The sequence below is a fragment of the Dermacentor silvarum genome, chromosome 3, assembly GCF_013339745.2.
Source record: "Dermacentor silvarum isolate Dsil-2018 chromosome 3, BIME_Dsil_1.4, whole genome shotgun sequence".
NCBI lineage: Eukaryota > Metazoa > Arthropoda > Arachnida > Ixodida > Ixodidae > Dermacentor > Dermacentor silvarum.
The window spans coordinates 114,015,855-114,036,683 of NC_051156.1; the positions used below are offsets into that span (position 1 = coordinate 114,015,855).

Sequence of the window (20,829 nt, forward strand, 5' to 3'; positions counted from 1 at the left end):
AGTGAAAGTTCATGAACTCGACTACTCTTTCCTCCACGTAGACCAAAACAAACAACCCTACGATAATCTTGCGCTTTTGCCTGCAAATTATATAAAATAAAGGTGTTTCGCCTACTGTTGCTGTGTCCATGCTCAAATTTCCTAGCGAGATTGCATTTTGTAGTCGAAGTAGCTCAATATAACACTTGGCAGTCTTACTTGCCTAGTTCGTCAAGAAAAAAAATTATTTCCCCTTCGGTCTGCGCCCCTCGCAGTGAGTGATGCTTCAAACATGGCGGCTTCGTAACTTCCGGCGTCTGCAGTACGGCGAAACATAGCCTTCGAGATTGGCTTTCATTATTCGCTGGGGAGTGGCGATGGGGATACTAGAAAGCCTGGACGACAGCAAATTTTCTTTATTTTATGCAGAAACCAACAGCGTAACAGTGCCAATTGTTAGAATGAGCGATCCAGAGCATAACATGCCATCTTGCGGCGAAACTGTAGCAAGAACGAAGGAGCGGTAAGCGCGAAATATATATTTTTCTTATAATCTGAAGGGATCAACGCATAGTCTGTACTGTGCAAATATTTTCCAGCCTGCATCTCCGATTTTCCTTGTTCTATTCGCAAGGGGCAAATCTATAGTTTTATTTTGCAGCGCCACTCCAGCTGATCGCACATCTCGCAAATGTGATCCGTTCGCAAATGTTCTTACAAAAGTTAATACCGTATAAAATAATGGATTTTTCTGCTATTATGCACATTGTGCAGGTAAGATAGAATGTAATCGTAGCTAACCAGAACTTGTAAAAGAGGATGTCTGTTGAATATGTAGTTCCATTGAACACAAGGAATAGCTGAACGCTTAGACCTTCATTACGCGGTTAAATTAGTAATGAAGCAGACTCTAGCGAGTTTTGTAACAAGCACCACTTTTAGCGAAGGTCTAGTATGCCTTTCGTGCTAATGTATTTTTCATGAGAAATGATAATTATAGCAATGCATTCACTGCGCTAAGCAGCGCAGTGCCTTACTTACTTGCCTAGTTGCTTGGCCAACTAGCCAAGTAAGACTGCCTAGTGTTATATTGAGCTACTTCGACAACAAAATGCGATCTCGATGCGAAATTTGAGCATGGACACAGCAACAGTACGCGTAAAACCTTTATTTTATATAATTTGCAGGCAAAGCTATGTTAAATGTTAAGCATTATAAGTATACCTTATATAAAACCCGCCGTTCAGTTTTATTCGGGAAGTCCTGGCAGATCACTAGGCAGACATGAAACAGGTATTAAATAGTCCTAATGCTGATAATTATGATCAAATTATAAAAATTATGACTAAACGCATCAATTGATGCGTTTAAAATCCACATCTCATTATTTACGCCAAAAATTGAAAAGTACTGCGAAATATTAGGTTTCTTTTTGCATTGAAAACGTGTTTAAAAATATTTTCACGTATGTGGGGCATGGGTAGCGATTGTTGAAGTTGTTAAAATCAAAGTTGGAAGGAGCTTATTTTCCCCCTGCACACTCTCCTTGAAATCTCCCTTCGTGCGATTATACTATGTTCTTTTAGAACACAATGTAAGATGTCAGTTAATCTTTCATGTTTTTTTTCTCTATCTCTCCGACCTGCGCCCTCTGCACCGTAAAAAGCAAGAACACTGTGCCTTTTATGACGATCCTCTGCAAAAACAAAAACAAACAAGACAAGCGTTCTGGAAATGAATATATTATGCGCAAGCTTTTGCATCAGATACGCCCCACCCCGAAAATTTGGCGCGTTTATGACAACGTGACATCAGTTGTGCGCGGAGAGGCAGTTTCGGAAAAACTGCTCGGAGAGTTCGAGGTTGTTCGACGCGCGCGGGTGTGACTGCGAATCTCGGAGGCATCAGCATCTCCTTTGAATGGCGAGAGATGGCGACGTATGTAGTTCCGCCCCTCCGTATTTTTTTTTTTTTATTGTTTCTTTTGTGCTTAACTTTTCTTCTTTTTTTCTTCACCTTCGCCTGTTCACTTTATCCCCACCATCAAACAAACGCCGGAATGCGCCGACAGCAGCAGTAGCGCCACCGCACTAGACATCGTGGCGAGTATATAAACCGCCCTTCGCTGTCGTCTGCTTCACCATTCGACTTCTGGTCCTTTGGTAGTTCGGCAGCAGCAGACGCCCAATTCCCGCCCTCCCAGCCATGGCCCCCAACAGGAACCCACCCATCAAGTTCACGCAGGTAAGACCTCCAGTAACGCGCGCACATAAAAAAGAAGAAAAAAAAAACAGACAGGGCAACTGTTGAGACGCTTTCTCTCTCACCACGGCTTCCATGCCGGTGATGTCGCACTCTCTTTTAAACTGCGGTTTTCGGCGTCGGCGGCGGCTTCCCTCGTTTTTCAAACTGTTATTGTTGATGGTATAGCTTTCTTTAACTTGGGCACGGGTAAACGACCCACCCCTTACCCCGTGTCTCGAAGCATTGCAACTTTTCGTCTGAAAGCGGGGGATCCCTACCGCGCGACTAGAGAAGGTACCGAGCGCGTTTTCTGCGATGCGGCGTTACGTTTTGCTGTTCTCAGGAACTGGCAGGCGTCTAAAGCTTGCTTCGAGAGCACACCGCCTGCAGTGAGGCCACCTGGGGTTCTTCGAAGACTCTGAGCGCGCATTCCCGAAGCAACGTCGCAATCTAACGGTGTTTTTTTTTTTTTTTTTTTTTTTTTAGCCTAATAGTCGGAGGTACATATTCTGTGCGCTCCACTCAAACCAGCTCTGCAGTTATGTTTAGAATGTGCAGTAATACTAAATAATAATAACAGTAATAGCCAAATATCTTTTTTCCAAAATCGCGAGTTATGCAACCGGGCAGCATTTTTTACCAATTCTCGCTATATCCAATCTGTTAGCATTGAACTAGGTGTCACTGGTTAGCTATAATGTGAGCGCGAGGACGCCAACGAAGTCTAGTAATTGCATTAGTCTTCACAGCGGGATTTGAAGTATGTGCACTAACACTGTACAACGCTTACGCAGGCAGTTGAATCGGGCTAGTTGGTAACAATCCGTGATGACTTGTAGAGACAGTAAAACAAAGACAAAATGAAGCGCAATAACTTCAACTGAAATGTAATGCAGAAAGCGCATCCATATGTCATCAAGGCGGAAAAAGATTGTACAGAAGGAAGTCATCACGCAGCATTCCAAGCACGCCATTCATGCTACACCATCATGCACACCTGCTAGATATCTTATTTATTTCCTTGTGAGCAAAATTGACGGTGCGCTTACGCAGACTGAATCATAACGCTGCATTTCGTCTGCATGTGCTATCAATCGACAACACTGCTCTGTGTTACGATACACTAGACACGTGTTATCGAAATAGGGCGTACACCCACACTCATGACAGTGAACTACTAAATGCCCATATGCGCTGCGCGTGACATGACACGTGATGACTTTCTTCTGCGTAATCTTTTTTTTTTCTGTCTTCGTGACTTATACGTATGCGCTTCCCGCATTAAATTTCAGTTGAAGTTGGCGCTTGTGGTGTTAAGTTCATTGTTTTAGTGTCCCTGTAAGTCATTTCACTGCCTACCATCGTGGCTTACGCAGGGCCCGAAGGCACAAGTTATTGTGCGCTCAATGGCCACGTTACCAGCCAGTTACATCATGACTATACATGGGAGAAACAAAAGATACACATACATATACAAGATATGTATATACAAGAAAAGTTGGAACGTCAGTGCATTTTAACGCAAGTCGACGGCGCTTTTCTCAAAACATGGTGCTAGCTTCAAAATTCGTTGAAACTAGAGATGCCTTGTGAAAGCACTGGCTCGAATTCGTAAATTGCAGTATGTTGGCTAAAGCAGTTAGTTACAAAATGAATACTGAATATTTTTTTCATTAGCCAATTATAAGTTTCGACTTGTGCAAGTAATGCCCGCCATAGCTCTTCGAGTATCCCAGCTCGATGTGTAGATTTGTGCTCCAAAACGGCAAGCTGGGCCGAGTTCGTAGGTTAACATGCCAACCAACTCGATTTCTGATATATGCCACGGGCAGTGTTTTAAAATATTCTCTTAATAATAATTTTAAAGAACCACCACCTCTATATAACAATGCCACATTCATGCGCTCCAAGTCTTCCACCTATATGTGTAGGGCCAGACACCTTCCCACACAGATAAATCAATCTAGGACTAGGTTTTTAGCAAAATCCAAGAACTCTGTCGTGCACCGCATGCTTTGAGATTGTATAAGGATGGTCAGCATTTAAAATTGGCCATATAGTTTACTTTGCCTTTAAAGTGGTTAATCTCCTATCTCCAAGTAAATACTTGGGAACGGAGAAGTCTGTTTCTGCGCTTCCTCTACTCCGAATTTGGTGAAGTTTTGGAGTTTCAAAGAATAAGATAGCCTACCAACTGCAGCAGTAGAATTTCTATTTATGTCATCGACTTGTTTTAAATATATTATTGAAAATTGCAAAATTTGAAGGAACTCAAGTATCAAGGTACAACTCTTAACCGCAGCATTAAAATACAATATCACAGTTGTGTAAACTGTGTCTATTAAAACATATTAAGCGGACATAACTGATGAAGTATGCGATGCAATCTATAATGTAACATTAATTTGCGAGGAGCACTTTTGCAGAACCCTCGTATACATTGTTCTGATTTGACGTTGGCTGTAAACTCGTATATCAAATTAGTCCGCTTCAAATGTTCTAGCAGATGCACTTGACAGAACTGCTATGTTCGACTTGGTACACTGAGTTGTGAATTCGCGAATTCCAGTTCTTCAGATTTGTAAATTCGTAATTTTTTTAACTTCTCAGCTTTCGTCAATTTCTGTAAAGCTTTGGAGCATAAGTCAGTATTCTCGCTTCCGACAGTCGGTAGACATAATCTACTTTTCTTACTTGCAACATATTTCATTCAAATCCGCTCAGCCGTTGCTTACTGAGAACATTTGTACGTTTCATATGTATTTGAAAAAGGAGATGGGAGCTGGGACCCCGAGCTAAAGCTTCCCCTTAACAAAATGGGCGCAGCGGAACGTAGTTCATTAAAAATTACCCTCGCGTCCGGACAATGTCGCATACGTGACAGATAACACAACTTTTGCTTAGTTTTCTTGTTGTTTTGTTTTACTGAAAGCAAAGAAATACATTCGGAACCAGTTCTTTCGCTGGCTCTAGACAAAGCTTGACAACATCTGAAAACACTGCACTTAGGAACCATTGTACATACATTGATACACATAGTATAGACTTCGATATTTCGGCTCTACGGGTTCCCTTGTCGTATACGACCCCTTTCTCTTTCCTACCGACGTGGTTTGTATCACGCTTGTGTCTACCTTCAGTACGGGAAGATAGGACGTGGAAGCGCGTAAAGGAACTCTAGATTCGTCCCAATGCAGCCATTATCTGACCTTCAGATATGCTGGCCCTTATCGCTCGACGGTGGCTGATCCGACTCTTCGCATCTCGAAGTAATGGGTGGAGGAGATTGTCGGTGCCGTTCTGGCGACTGATAATTTAAATTTATTGGCATCCCCTTTGAAACGGGACTGTGGCAAATAGTCACCTAGCCTGCTTGAGTTAACCAGATATGCTATACATGCTCTTCATTCGAGTATTTTGTGTGCATCTCCTGAATCTTAATATCCTTAATCTCGACTGCTGACCGGTTCATGCTTCCATCCACTTTAAATTCAAGTGCTTAAATCCGAACGTGACAGCGACACCCGCAGGTAAACAAGCACCCGAGAGTCGGTAAGCGACTTCCGTTCCGCTGCAATATATATAAAAAAAGAGAAATCGTAAATCGGCTTGGATATGAAATTAGATTTATGTAACTGAAATGACAGCTCAGTTGGTGTAGCTGTATGTGGATGATTATGACCGAGAAAAAAATTTGCAACTTATAGCTCCCTTCGCTTGATTAACAGTAGAGAACAGGAATGAACGCTAATGAGAGGACACATGTGCCGAACTACAAAGTGGCGCTTATTCAAGCGAGAGTGCAAGAGCAAGAGGACTTCACAAAAGCTTTATATTCCGTTGTGTTTAGAAACAAAGATATCCGATTCGTTAATGGGAGGTATATATATAATCTTCTTTGCGATAATATATCGAATACGATCCATATATATGTATAATCCAGGAGGTTAACGAGGTGGTAGTATGCGGTTTACTACCCTACTCTATGGAACGGGTAAGGGGAGGGCATTAGATAAAGGAAGAGAAGGAGCTAGCTAAGCAGGCATTTTGGCGACAACTAACATAGCCGCGAAATCAAAGACGCGCTAAAGTGTTGTAGTCGTTCGCATAGGCCAGCAGTTCAAATGCCGCGCGCCATCTGCTGTGCTGACAATCGGTGCGGCCGCACGTGCGATGCCTGTCTTACCGCACGAGGAATGATGGTAGCTTGCGGAGCATTCTTCGACTAGAGGGATGCCAGCGCTGCATCCAGTGTATCGAGTATACCTGCATTGCACTTAAAGTCAACAAAGTGTGTGTGGCTTGTTTAAAGGCGCAAGGATAGCGTCCACTGATAATCGAAACGATAAATGACGTTCTCATCTACTGGCGCCCCATTATCCGTTTTCCATGAAGAATTAGAAATGCACATAAGCTGTACGAGAAGATCTAATCGAGGTCGACCAAATACTAGTGATGTGCGAATATTAGAATTTTCGAATAGGAATCGACCAGTCATTGCTTATTCGATATATAGGTTCGATAATTCCCGTTCAAAATTGTCGAGTATTCGCTTCGTTCGATTATGTACGGGATAGCAACGCTTATTGCAGTCCCAAATGAGAATAAACAGTGGAAGCGAGGACGTTTCCTAATAATTGTGCTTCAGGGGAAGCATGTGGTTGCTGTGCAGAGATTTCAGTTTCTTGGTGGATGCACGGGCCAGGTAAACTTCCGTTGAATAATCTTCAGTCATTCTTTTCGCGTACCTCACTTTCAGTCAGCCTATATTCCAATTTGTTGTCTGGCATTAGGTAAACCAAGTTAATATTTGGCCATCCACACAATGTTCGCATTTGCTTGAAACGACGTACGGTGTTACACCATCTCACTTCTCTGCTTGAACGAACTCAACACTGTACGTGCATCTGGTGACTTGCTGTCAGCGTTTTTTTTTCTTACTGTCATTGTCATGGTGCACCAGATAACTCAAGGCAGTTCTTTCTCATTTTACAAGATTCTCACCGGATCGGATGTTCATTTTCGAATGGCACAACACCCATTTAGATATACCTGTAAATAGGCCATGTAAATAATGTCAAACCTCTTTTTCACGAGGAGGACTTCACACAAGCTTTATATTTCGTTGTGTTTAGAAACAAAAATATCCAATTCGTTATTCTGTGGTAGTTTTTCAGGAATATTCGTCTTCGATTAGGCTAAGCAATTTCAATACTGGAACACCCAAACAACATACGCTAATTTCCGCTGCCATTGTACAAGTGACATTGTACATTTGTGCGGTCTTTGAAGGATAGTTAAGGGTTATTTACTGCATTTAGTGATGCATAATCACATGCTTGGTAGAGAAAGTGGTGCTAAGGTAGAAGCACCAGTGATACATTTTAATATAAGCGCGGAAATAGAAATAATATATGTGGATCGTATTCGATATGTTATGGCAATTAAAATGTATATACACGCAATGCAAGTTACGTTAGCAAGTTGCAAACCTGGATGCAAGTTACAAAGATACCGATCATCAATTTAAGAGGACACAAATTGCAGTAGCGAAACCTCCCATTGAATGCAAGGAGGCATGAGGAAACAAGATTACAAAATTTATGGACCAAATGCTCGTGGAAATATACGCGCAATATTTCTCACAGCAAATTTTGGTACCCAATAAAACTACAATGAAAGATTACACAATTTGATGATGAAAGTGCCTGAATGAACACCAAAGAGATGTGTGGCAGAAGCAAGACTGTTTCTTTACCCCTGTCATTGTATAGACGGTTGGTAGTTGTGAAGTTGTACCGCAAATCTTGCTTTATATGCACGAGAAAGATGAGACTCTCGTATGCAGTTAATAAAAACGCAATTGCTGCGCGTTAAAATAAACGACTAGAGACAATTTCAAGCGAATTACCTGAATAAGGGAAATGATATCAAGACTTGCATAGAAGTGCAAAGCTATGCGATATCAACGACAGTGGACAATAGTTCGGCCACTTGACTCGATACCGAGTTGGAAAATGATGGTGTGAGTAGCCCATTCAATTTAGCAGAGGACGTTTGGACAAAGTCGAGAGCAACAATAAGCAGAAGCCAGAAAAGATAACCTAGACACAGACGTGCATGGTTCATGTCTTTGTCTTTCTCTTTGTCTTTCTTTTCCTTTTATCGTTTACTGTCAGGCTATAACCTTACCGAGGAGACTTTGGTCAAGTTAGGCTTATAACATAAGCGCTATCTATTTCTTACTCCTGTTTTTCTTTTTTTTCGCGCTCTGCGCTCCTTTTCCCACTACGCCAGAAGTACTTCAGTATTGCCTCCTTAACTACAGCGCGAACAACGCATACTCACTCGCATAAAGAAAATCGCGTCGTGACTTAATATTTATTTGGTAGATGTTAAGAGTTTTATTTATTTATTTATTTATTTATTTATTTATTTATTTATTTATTTATTTATTATTTATTTATTATTTATTTATTTATTTATTTATTTATTTATTTATTTATTTATTTATTTATTTATTTATTTATTTATTTATATAAATGTATACATTCTCCGGAGAAATCTATACATAAGCTCGCACGCCATCAACCCTTTAGGCAACATCACCTACACCATGCGGTAGAGATGCTCCGTCTACTTTTTTCACTCTATATAGTTACTTCCACTTTACTACTCGCCATGACTTCCTGTGTTGCTGCTGCTACTCGCACTGCTGGTGAGCAGAGTTGGTCACTGACCCCAGACATGTAGATGATCTTACCTTCCTGGATATTCGGATACGGGACTAGCTAATTGCGACAGGAAATGTATACTTCCTTGGGAACTCGCACCCGGTTTCTGGTTCATGCCGCGCAAGCCCTATTGATTCTAGCAAGGTTGAAGCACACGTTCAGCGTATTCAACAGAGTCGGCAGGACAGTCATGCGCTCTTAAGAACTCGGCACGGTAAAGGTAAAACCTCAGCTTGGTTAGTAACCTAGGATTACCTTCACTTCGTCTTGGGAAAGAACAGTTTTGATCATTACACACAAATAGTTTAGTTTCATTTTGTCTGTAAAACTATACATCCCTGTTCTTAGAACTTCCAGTCACAGGGAAGAATCAAGGATCGTAATGCAGCGAGAAAAGCTTCCTTCATACAGGTGCTCTCAGCGAATCCACAAGTTTGGTCTGGTACCGCGAGGGTTAGCCGCGAACCTCATTTCAGAACAACGAAACGAACAGACAAATTCGGCATGATTTGTCAAATTTTTTTACTGAGGAAGCTCCGAAGAACCTGGAGTTTGAACACGACTTCTCACTTACGTAAATTCTTCGTCTCGCGGTCCAGGGTTAGTATCAGTAGCCTTGAAGCACAGTACGGGAAGTTGGACCGGGAATGTTCTTACTGTGCACCGCACGATGTCTATGGAAATGAATTAAGCCAGAAATTGAGGCTCATAGGACGCTGATGCATGTGTGATTGTTCTCGTGCGATTCGTAAAAATATGAAAATCTTGCCTCAATCCATGCACATCTTCTGCGGTTGTCTGTACTAGTGCACAGTCTAGACTACAGTGCGCAGACAAGAACAGCAGCTCATTCGCTTCTGACACTAGGCAAAGAATTTGTATTACACACAACGGTAAGATTAGACAAAATTGATATATTCGCTCACTCCTCTCGTGTATTTGTTGTCTAGGTTATGGATGGCTCGCAGATGTATGTCTAACATAGAATCACGAACCACCGTGCTAACTTGCCACCGTAAAACTGAATCACATGAACTTTTTTAGGGCAACGGTAAATGACTTTGCTCCGCAATAACATAGTTGTGAACATTCCGGTTACCCGCCGTGGTTGCTTAGTGACTATGGTGTTGGGCTGCCAAGCACGAGGTTGCGGCATCAAATCTCGGCCACGGCGGCCGCATTTCGATGGGGGCGCAATGCGAAAACACCCGTTCACGTTAAAGAACCCCGGGTGGTCCAAAATTTTCCGGCGCCCTCCACTACAGCGTGCCTCATAATCAGGTCGTCGTTCTGGCACGCAAAACTCCGTAATTAAAAAAATTAAATTAAGATCCCTACCTATTCACGGCCTATCTCCCGTAGTGCCATATCAAGTAGGATTAACCAGCGAACTTGCATTTTTTTTTTCATTTTGTGGTGAATCCCCCGCAGTGGGTATGAGTCACGTGTTCTATGGGCAACGCAACAAATTTTTTTACTCTTTGCGCATAGTCGAACGCCATCATTCATTTCACTGAAGTTGGTTTCTCCAAATTCTTTATTAACATTGCAATTATTCTCTCCTTGATTGTAACCTCCTTTAAAATTTCAACCGTCAGTTAGTCTGACTGCTCGCTCGCATACTAGTCTAGTTATTCCAATATCTTCTTCGGTTCTTTTCCGTTACTTTGCGTTTCTCATTGTCAAATAAAAATTTTCTTGAGCTACCTCCTGCCGCCCGATTCTTGGCCTATCCCTCTAAGTGGGTACGAACCATGACAGAGGTTCATCATCATCGCATTTAGGGGTGGGTCGCACAGCTTTGAGCATATATCGATTTCGTTCCTTCTCGGTTGAAACGTTTTTAATATATCGGGGATCTCCCGTCATTGCGTGATGCGAACTGCGTAACGAGCGCCTTTTTTTTTCCCCGTCTCCTCTGTGCAGCTCTTCATCAACAACGAGTTCGTGAACTCCGTGAGCGGCAAGACCTTCCCGACGTACAACCCGGCGACGGGCAAGAAGATCGCCGATGTCCAGGAGGGCGACAAGGTGAGTCTCGCTGTTGTCGACTGAGGCGCGCTACTCGCTGACGGAGGATCGGGCTCTATATATACGCGTCAGAAGCTGTTAATTGGTAGTATAGTAAACGTGACCACAGATCTAGATGGCTAATTAATGCAACTAAAAAATGCAAGACAAGTTTATATATCCAGCTTTGCGCTTGTTTGTCCCTATATTAATTCAGCTTGGCGGTGTTCTCATCGTCGGTATGAGGCTTGCAACGATGCCACGCGATCAATAAAATGCTGCGGCATTTCGATGGGGCGAAATGCAATTAGTAATAATATTACTACGATGATAATAAACACCCGTATGTTCAGATTTCTGTCAACGGTAGCCAGTAGATGAAGTTAGCCTGCAGTTGCTCGTAGCATATAGTTATAAATTTATTGTTAAATCTAATCATTCACCCGCTGTGGTGGCTTAGCGGCTATACGGCGTTGTGCTGATAAGCACGACGTCCCGGGCACGATCCCCGGAATTTCAATGGAGCGAAATTCATGATCAGTGTGAACCACGCATGAGGTGCACGTTAAAGAACCCCCAGTTGGTCAAAAGTGATCCGGAGTACCCCCACCACGGCGTGCCTCATAATCATATCGTGGTTACGGTGCGTAAAACCCAAGAAATATCTTTTTTTCGTTATTTAGCCTTATCACTCATTCATTCAATTCATCAATACACTCGACCATTCAAATGCCCGGACTTCTCTTTGTTCGGTACTGCGTGAACTAAACTGCACGCATTCAGTGTTTCACCAGCTACGTGCCTAGTAGTTCCTTTTCTCTGCAGTGTTCTTTATTTGCCGAAACCGACTGCGTCGTGATTTCCATAGCGGAATACTGGCTGTAACTTCTATATTTGTTTATTTTTACTTTTTTTTCACTTCGGCTAGAAGGTTAGGTAGGTAACATTCACTTCCTCTAACGCATAAAAAATCTCGTATTCTCCATCCACACGTGCCCTTGTTAGGGTATAAAAATATGTAAACCTTAAAACACTAATATAGAGGCAGAAGGGGGGGGGGGGGGGGGGAATCAAGAGCACGCTGTTTTTCTGTTTTTTTTTCTATACCGCTATCTCTAGCTCGCAAAATATTTCAACAGTTCTGCCGAAGCCACCCTCCGTAACTTCCAGCCCCATCCCTCACTCCTTTCTTTTTATTTTTCTTCCTTTCCTGCCTGTAACTCGTCGACTATTTGCCCGTGACTTGCTGCTTCGCCACCTGTTTTTAATATTGTCGCGAACGCTATGCAAACAACGGCATTGAGCAGCGCCATCTCGGCGAGTGTTTATTTTCCAAGGGTACGTGCGCTTTCGTTTTTATCGGGGGTTTCCTATTTTTTTTTTTTTATTCTGCAAGGTTGACGCGTGGTTATTACAGCTTCGTTGGCCGCGCTCCTTCAAAGTATACTTTCTTTTCGATGTATCGCGCAGCAAATAGTCTCCTTAGTGATGCGATAATTCTGCACATCAGTCCCATTGGGTCTGCGCGGATAGCTATAACGCGCGTTTCACGTTTTTCGATGTGCCACAGTCTATCAACTTATTTAACAAAAAAACGGCGTACATATTTCATCACATAGAGCACACAATTTTGTAACCTTTACCATCATAATAATACGGTAGTATATGGCATACTAAATCAACGTTGCCCGAAATAAGTTATGCACGTAGATACATTGCATGGCGTAACGTGGTGCATGTATATTAAAATTTGTCGCAAGACATTGCCCTTACCGACCGTGTTCGACAATACCGGCATTCATAGTACGGTGTAACATCAATTCATGTTGTGATATACGAATGAGTCATCCGATCACGCCGTTTACACCAATTCACGTATGTACGCGGTCCCCGACATTCATCGGGGATATATTAATTTTAGAGTTGGGAATAGATGATTCCGCGTTTCGTTTTTCGTAACGCCACTTTTTCTTCCTGGTTTGGCGAAACGCCGATGCATTTCTCCGCAAAGTTCGGGAATTAATATCTCGAAGCTGGTGCCATCCTGAGAATTCGTTCCAGGTGGATCCGCCTTGCGAACTCCACAGCTATAATTTGTAAATTACAATATGGGCCATAGGGGAAATAGTGTAAAACTTAATTAGCGAATTTTTAATTCGATCGTGCATTTCAATTTTTTTTGCAAGTAATGTTCGTCTCTTCGAGTAGACCAGCTCATGAAATAGAATTGTGTTATTTGCCACAGGCAACCCTTCAAATTTTTTCAGTGTTTGCTGAAGCACCCCGTATATGGCAGTGACATTGAACAGGCCTTTGCAGCTGCTCGCTTTCCCGCAACACTGAAACGCACTTGTTTCCTTCCGGCACACGTTCGTCACAGTTGCGCTGCGCAGACGAGCACTGCCGCAAGGCCGCGCAGCTGCGCCAGTCCTTCGTGATAAAGTCACTATCCGCGTACAGTAGCGAGAGTGTGTATTCCATTAACGCCTAGTTGACGATGTGATTAAGTGCCCGTCATACCACGTCACACGAATTCTCAAGCTGTCGCTGATTTGAGCGTGCCTGTTGAAACGCGTAGGCATTATAGGCATGCAGGCGGCCCCGTGCATTTAGAGTATTTGCTCTTTTTTTTTTTTATCACCACGCACATCTTTATTTCTAGCACGGGCGAACATATACGCAGCACTTGCTCGGGGGGTCGATATAGAGAACTATAGGCATCCGGTAACAACTCCACATTTAGCTTCTCGACTTATTCTAGGGCCCATATGTTTGTACGAGCCGGTTGTTGAATGCCGACCTGCAATTTCACATTATAAATAATTTACCTGCAAGCAGCTTGTGCACTATAATAGACAAAGAAAAATGCACTGCGTTAAAGTTAGTCGTCACGGCTTTGTCTTTGGAAGGTTCGCTCCGCGCATTAAGCGACTTCATCACGAGATATCTTTCCGGGGGGGGCAAACTTGCCCAATTGACTGTCGCAGTTTGTCTCGCGTTCGTCAGTCACGTCGTACCGGGCACATTACCATCAGCGACCTCGCGGCTCTAGGTAGCTCAGGCACGCACGATGTTAACGGCACTCGACTTGCGATACAGAATAATTGGCCAGTATAGTGGAGTCCCCCCTCGACGTCACTTGGACTACGTTAACCTTGCAGCTCGAGGCAATCACTTGCACTCCGCCCGACACTTCCATCTTCAACGATCAGCGGTACTTGACAATCCTGCGCATCCGTTCACCATTATAGAGGTTGGAAGGCGCAACATTTTAGACGAGACACACAGACGATCGATGTAGAAGCAGCGCCGCATACGAAACAGGAAATGTGTATAGAACGACGATTATAGTATACTCCGAGTGTCGTCGTCCTTCCTAATCCTTCTAAGCAGTGAAACAGCACTTCAAGCGAGCCGTTTTCTTTTACCAACCTGGTGGATGCGTCCGGTGACGTCGCCACGGCGACACTCGTTCCAGTCGACGGGTTCGCTTGGTTCCCGGCGACTCGCCCACGTCGTTAATACTGGCGGCACAGCCGTGAAACGATGTGCGAACGATCTAGGATCGTCTATACGATGGCGCGCTACCGGGTGCCGCCGAGGACATGGCGATCCGTCGGTCAGTCGACTCTCCGTCGTAGCTCCGTGGTGCGTTTCCTGTGCTTTCGCCGTTGAGGATCCGTTCCCAACGACGCGCTACTCCCTCTCGCGATATGCGACCGGTGCATCGGACGCGTTCTCCGCTTTCAGGCGTATTGCGTGCGAATTGTTGGCTTCGTGGCTGCATGGATGCGGGCACGGAGACCCTGTGTGCAACGGTCGCTTGCGCGAGTGTAGTCTGCCTATATTGCCCTTTCGTGGAACGAGGGTCGCCATTACCTGCACTAAACTCGCGCAGACCTTACACGAATCTAGTAACCTATTCTCTTCATGGCATGGTTCACGACGACTCGTTGCTTCAGTCGGTTCTGAATTCTGCGTGTTTTGTTCTGCTCAGTTTGGTCAGCTTCTGCAACGTGTTACGATTTTTTTTTTTTTTTGCTAGCACGCTTTTTTTTTTTGCGTGGCGTCAGTCTTCTTCTTGTGCCGCTTCCATGTTCCGTCTGAACTAATGCAGCATGAAAGGGTAATAGAAGGAACGGCTACATCTCTGTTACATTTGCGTCGACAATAGTAATGTGCGCAGAAGACGACTGCAAACTTGTTCTTAAGTTTTGAGAGCATTGCGTGTGTCTGCCTTTCTGTCCGTCTTTTGCTCCAACCACTGTACGTCCACTCATTCGAACCTAATCTTCCGGAGGGCGAGGGGGATGGCGCGACCTTTTTTTTCTACGACGACGACACTTAATTAAAATTAAATTATGGGGTTTTACGTGCCAAAACCAGTTTTGGTTATGAGGCAGGTCGTAGTGGGGGACTCCGGAAATTTGGACCACCTGGAGTTCTTTAACGTGCACCTAAATCTAAGTACACGGTGTTTTCGCATTTCGCCCCCATCGAAAGGCGGCCGCCGTGGCCGGGATTCGATCCCGCGACCTCGTGCTCGGCAGCCCAACACCATAGCCACTGAGCAACCACGGCGGGTGACGACGACACTCGAACGCTATCATATGCTTTGGATGAATGCACACTCTGTATGCGTGGCTGTGTGGCTAGTGGTTTTTTTCACCATTTCACCATTTGGTTTTCTTCACCATTTTCTTTTTGTTCCTCTGTTTGGCAGCGCGGTTGATTGTGCCCCGGTGTCGTGGCGGAAGCCGCGGTGCCGGGCGCCGGCGCGAAGCGGCGGTCGTTGGGGTGTTGCGGAGCGCAGCGTAGCAACACCCCAAATAAAAGTATACTGCTCCAGTCAGGTACACTGCTCCCTCCCTTATAGTGAGATTATATTTGGATCATCAAAACAGGGATGCGTTTGTTTAGGAATACCATCGATCCCTTAACAGCAGCGCAGCCACAGTTGTGCCTATACTCGCGGACAACTTTCTGTGGCAATGAAAGGAAAGCTACGGAGGCAAAGCGCGCACAAGTGAGAGCGCTTCTGAAAAGAGTCCCGCGTTTTATTCCACCTTGGTTTAGGCTGGGGAACAGAAAACATAAACAGCTTATTAGCAACAGTTAAACAAGACAGAACACACCACTGAGTGTAAAGGTTTACTTATTTTGCGGCTTTTCCCCTCCGCGTCTGGGCAAACGCGAAACCGTCGCACGTGGAAGCTGCGTCGATTCAGCGTCTGTTCCGATATATATATATAAGTGGTTCTTGAGGGAAAGGGAAAGGTTGGCGCTATCTTCTGCAGCCCTTGAGGGTTAGCGCCAAACTTTCCCTTTCCCTCAAGAACCACTTATATATATATATATATATCGGAACAGACGCTGAATCGACGCAGATTCCACGTGCGACGGTTTCGCGTTTGCCCAGACGCGGAGGGGAAAAGCCGCAAAATAAGTAAACCAGCCAACGGCACTGTCAAACGCTGTCGGACTACTTGGCGCGGTAACACATCTGCAGCATCCACGCGCCCGTAGCTTTCCCTTCATTGCCACAGAAAGTTGTCTGCGAGTATAGTCACCACCAGCCTAGCGCGTTCTCCGTTCCAACGCCGGCGGCGTTGCAACGGAGGCATTCCGCCGGTGCCATCCTCCTCGCCCTCCTTTTCTCTCTCGCGTGTGCAATCATCCGCGGAAAGCAACATAAGCGTCCGGCATAAGCTCTTGCCTGTGTTCTAATGCGCCTCAGGAAGTCCAAATGAAAGCGCACCAAGCGTCTCAACGCGTTCGCTGGCCCGCGAGGAGTGGGCCAGCGAACGCGTACAGCTCATCGAGTCACCGATCATCCCTTCTTTGATCCTTATTTCCCTATATACTACCCTCCGCGTACAGTAATTGCATAAATGGTCGGTTTTAAAACGACATGAACAATTATACCACATGTGCTACTAGTCAGTAAGGGCAGCCATTACACTTCTCAAGTTCACTGGCATATGACTACATGGATTTCGCGAGAACGAATCTAATCCTGTGACCGAAACGAAAGCGAAGAATGAGCAATAGCACGAGCTATGTCGCACCGGCTACGTGCGCGTGGCCGGTGCGACATGTGCGTGCTGGGGCAAGCTGTAAGCAGCCTGCCTGACAGAGCTGTAGACGAAACTCTTGAACTGCAAGGCACGGTAGTGCGATGGCGATGAAAAAGGCTGGGCTCCGTCTTTAATGACAGTAAGCTACGACACTACAAAAAATGTCGCAATTTCACCTGAAAGGCGAAGCTTCGATTCCTATTACGTTTGACGGCAGAAATGCACCTGGAGTGTCCATATAGTTTCGGTCACAATAAAATAAAAAAAAACGAATAAATGTAACGACGCCTTGGTAATCAACTTGTTGGCCGTCGGTGAGTAAATTTTAGTGTGAGCTTCAAGTGGCGAATACGTATTCAAGTTTCGGTCCCGAATAACTTTTGTAAGCAATAAGTGTGACATGTTCACGGACGTGGCGTTGGTAGCGTGTCGGAAATCGTGAAATTTGATTGGGCGGCTAAGGTGATGTTAGTGTTACGCACGTGCCAGGACAAGTGCACCAGCACAATGTGTGCTTATCAGCTTACGGGCGGATATACTGCAGAGAGCATCGGCGAGTCTGATCGGTGACGTCATTCGCTATCTCTCATTACATTTAATGTGCCGAGAAATCTTTGGAGAGATCACGCCACCTCACTTTTTTTTTTTTTACTTTGCTCTCGACATTCCAGCAGGCACGGGTGCTCTGCCTCCATTGTTCGAAGACGCGTGCGCAATTGCTATCGACGGGTGCCGTTTTATTATCGCATAGCAGAGTAAGCTCGCGACTAGAGCGATTGGCGGCAAGCCTTCGTTTCAGGCGCCATCAAGCACCTTTCTGAACGCCTACAATAGAACGGCTAGTAAGCAGATGCGGCGCCGCTTCGTAGAAAGCTCCTGAAAGCGTCAGTATAATCGCGTGTATACCTATGGAGGATTGTCTTTCCTGCGGAGATGAATAACCTCGGTCGGGGCGTTGTTAACGGGAATCGGCAGCTACGGATCAGTCTTCGCCTATATACCTGCGCCGCAGTGCCTTATAGATTATACGTGTTACGGCTGCACGTGGTTTTCCGCGATTCCTTCGTAGGTGCGCAGTGACAACTGGTCTGCCTGACAGGAGTCCTTGCACGGGACAGTCTGCGCAGATGTTGTTCATCCTGTTTCAGCTGTCAGTCCGATTGTTCTATGACTACATCTTGCAGTACATCAAGCCCAGTTAACCAAATGTAGGTGTTTCCGTCGGTCATGTATATATCGTCGGGCAAAGACCTATTAATGAATTGCAGTGGGGGAAGTTGGCACGAATAAAGCATTATTTTTTTAATTTATGATTGTGCGATTGCAGCTTGCATTGAAATATATTGGCTTCAATCTTGTTCTCACTGTGGCATAAATCGAGTGACCAGTGACTGGGCAGTTTCTTGCGTGGTCCGCAGGGTTAAAATGAGATTGGCGTAGCGATTGCAAAGCCCAGAACTTGGTGAACTGTGAAAAGTAGGCTGGTTTACTTGAAAGCACGCCGCCTATCGGACGCCGCAGACTGTTCAGGTTCTTTGGCATTGAATAGGATGTGCGATACGTCTGAGGCACTTAGGCAGCCCGGACACTTCAGCACTTAGGCAGCCCGGACAATTCGACACTTCAAGCCTGTAAACCAGCAGGTAACATTTCCGGGCATTGCTCGGAAATGTCCGAGCAATGCCCGAAAATATTAAGAGCTTGATATTAGCGACAAGTTCAGCGCTATTTCTATATCTGTAATTTTCTTTCGGGACCAGACGCATTCCGAGGACACAACGTATCTTGTTTTAAAGCCTTGGAAGCAAAGGATACCTTGTCAGACAAACACTGAAACCGCAGATGCCGGCGCCAAATGAGACACCCAAACAAGATCTAAAACTGGCGGCAAGCCGAGAACCTTCGTCTTTTGCATACGCAGACTGTCCTATCCTCGGCTGTCGTGCGCACACACACTTTAGTTCTTATCTGCGTCTCGTCAACTGCCGGCGGTTCAAGAGGGTGCAAAGCCACTCGGCTTCATGTCCGCTTATGTTACCAACCGGCTCTTACACACAGAATTGGCTGCAATGGCGACCTATAAATGTATGCTCCTCAGACGAATCCCTTCTTCATTATAATGCATATTGACTTTAATAATGCTTTTAGAAATCACCTCCGAAGCGAATTCACAACATATTTTACCTGGGTACTATTTCAGATGCATGCGGAACTGTATGGAAATTGTTTACTTCTATTCTTCCCTCCGGCTTTGAGAGAGAATAGGACACTAACTTGATATTCGTAGTTGTCGTCACTGCATTCACTGTATCTCACTGTATTCAAAGCGTACACCTGTAGCGTACGCTTTGAATGGATGTGAAATCACATCCCATGAAACACAGAAAGTGCTTAAGAACGTCTAAGATACTTCTTTAAAGCAGAAGCGAAACGTCTAAAGGAAGTTTCAGTTTGAACGTTATTCGGATGTACACTTCCTCAGAATCGGCTTATTCAAGACAAGAAAACGAGGATAATTACACGATATATATATATATATATATATATATATATATATATATATATATATATATATATATATATATGCGTGTGTGTGTGTGTGTGTGTGTGTAGGTCCCGTAGTTAGAAACTGAAAGGGACCTCTGTAGCTCAGCTACGGTTGACAAGCTCCGTAGCTGTGCTAACGCCACATTATTAGAAGTTCAGAAAACTTCTCGAAGGAAGTTTTTGATAACGATTTTATACCTTTATCTCTATTTACACATAAATTCGACTACACTTATCGCAATTAATTTATACCAGAACTAACGCCAATACACATTTTTACAAATATATGTATATGTTAATATAAAGCCGTTCACTGCAGTAGGTTGTAAAGTCGAACTCACGACCCCAAGTTTTTGAGTCGGATGCCTTAATCACCGAACCAGATCAGTTTTTTTTTATTCTTTTACAATACAGTATCATTTAAATATTCAGTAGGCTGACTTCGCCCCTTTTCTTTACGCATGACTTATCCGTTAAATTTATAGGATAGTGGGAGCATGTTCTGCAGATCAACGCAGGTGCGCATCACTGTTTATGCTACGCGCGAGGAGTCTGGAGATGCGTGTACTCGCAACCGTATGCGAGACAGAAAAAAAAACTGCTGCCCTATTTCTGGCAGGATGGCTAAACCTTCGACATATAAACGTAATACGTATAAAGAAAGCGGGGCACGTGAAATGAAAGAGAAGGCGAAGACTTTTCTGTTGTCTTGACTCTTGAGTGCCTCTGTAGCGCTGCACATCGCTTAATGCAATATTAACTATAGTCCACCAATCTGTTCTGCTCGGGCACATAAATGTTACAAGGAGTGTCAGCGAATGAGCATTCTCTATACACATCTGCATGGAGAATGCCGTAAGATCTCTGTTCGGTGTATAGGCACATCTATCAATACAATATCTAGCAAATGCAGATATTGTATTGCCTGGTGTAATTACATGTCATTTGTTGTTTAGTTTTTCACTCTTCTAGCTCTTCTGGGTAGTCATTCATGCAATTCCGTATTTATAAGCACATTTTAGCGCACGTTCTTTACTCCGTGTGGACAATTAACCCTCCTCCCCCCCCAATACAAGCTTTTAGAAACCAAATTAATTGTACTAAATCTTCTTACTATTTTTAGGAAATGAAAAGTACATTATGCAAAAAAAGTATTCGCGTTAGACAATGTCTAAATATATTCCTCGACATGAATGTTTTGAGAACAAAGATTTATTCAACGTTTCATTATATCCCAA

At 44.1% G+C, this 20,829-nt stretch overlaps 1 protein-coding gene across 1 annotated transcript in view; it reads left to right on the forward strand.

Moving 5' to 3' along the window:
* Positions 1-2,072: 2,072 nt before the first annotated feature.
* Positions 2,073-20,829, forward strand: part of LOC119445710 (aldehyde dehydrogenase 1A1-like) — a 33,995-nt gene continuing 15,238 nt past the window's right edge. The window contains exons 1-2 of the mRNA XM_037709992.2: positions 2,073-2,223; positions 10,884-10,988. Coding sequence (XP_037565920.1) covers positions 2,185-2,223; positions 10,884-10,988 — 144 coding nt within the window. The 5' untranslated portion in view covers positions 2,073-2,184. The remainder of the gene's footprint in view (positions 2,224-10,883; positions 10,989-20,829) is intronic.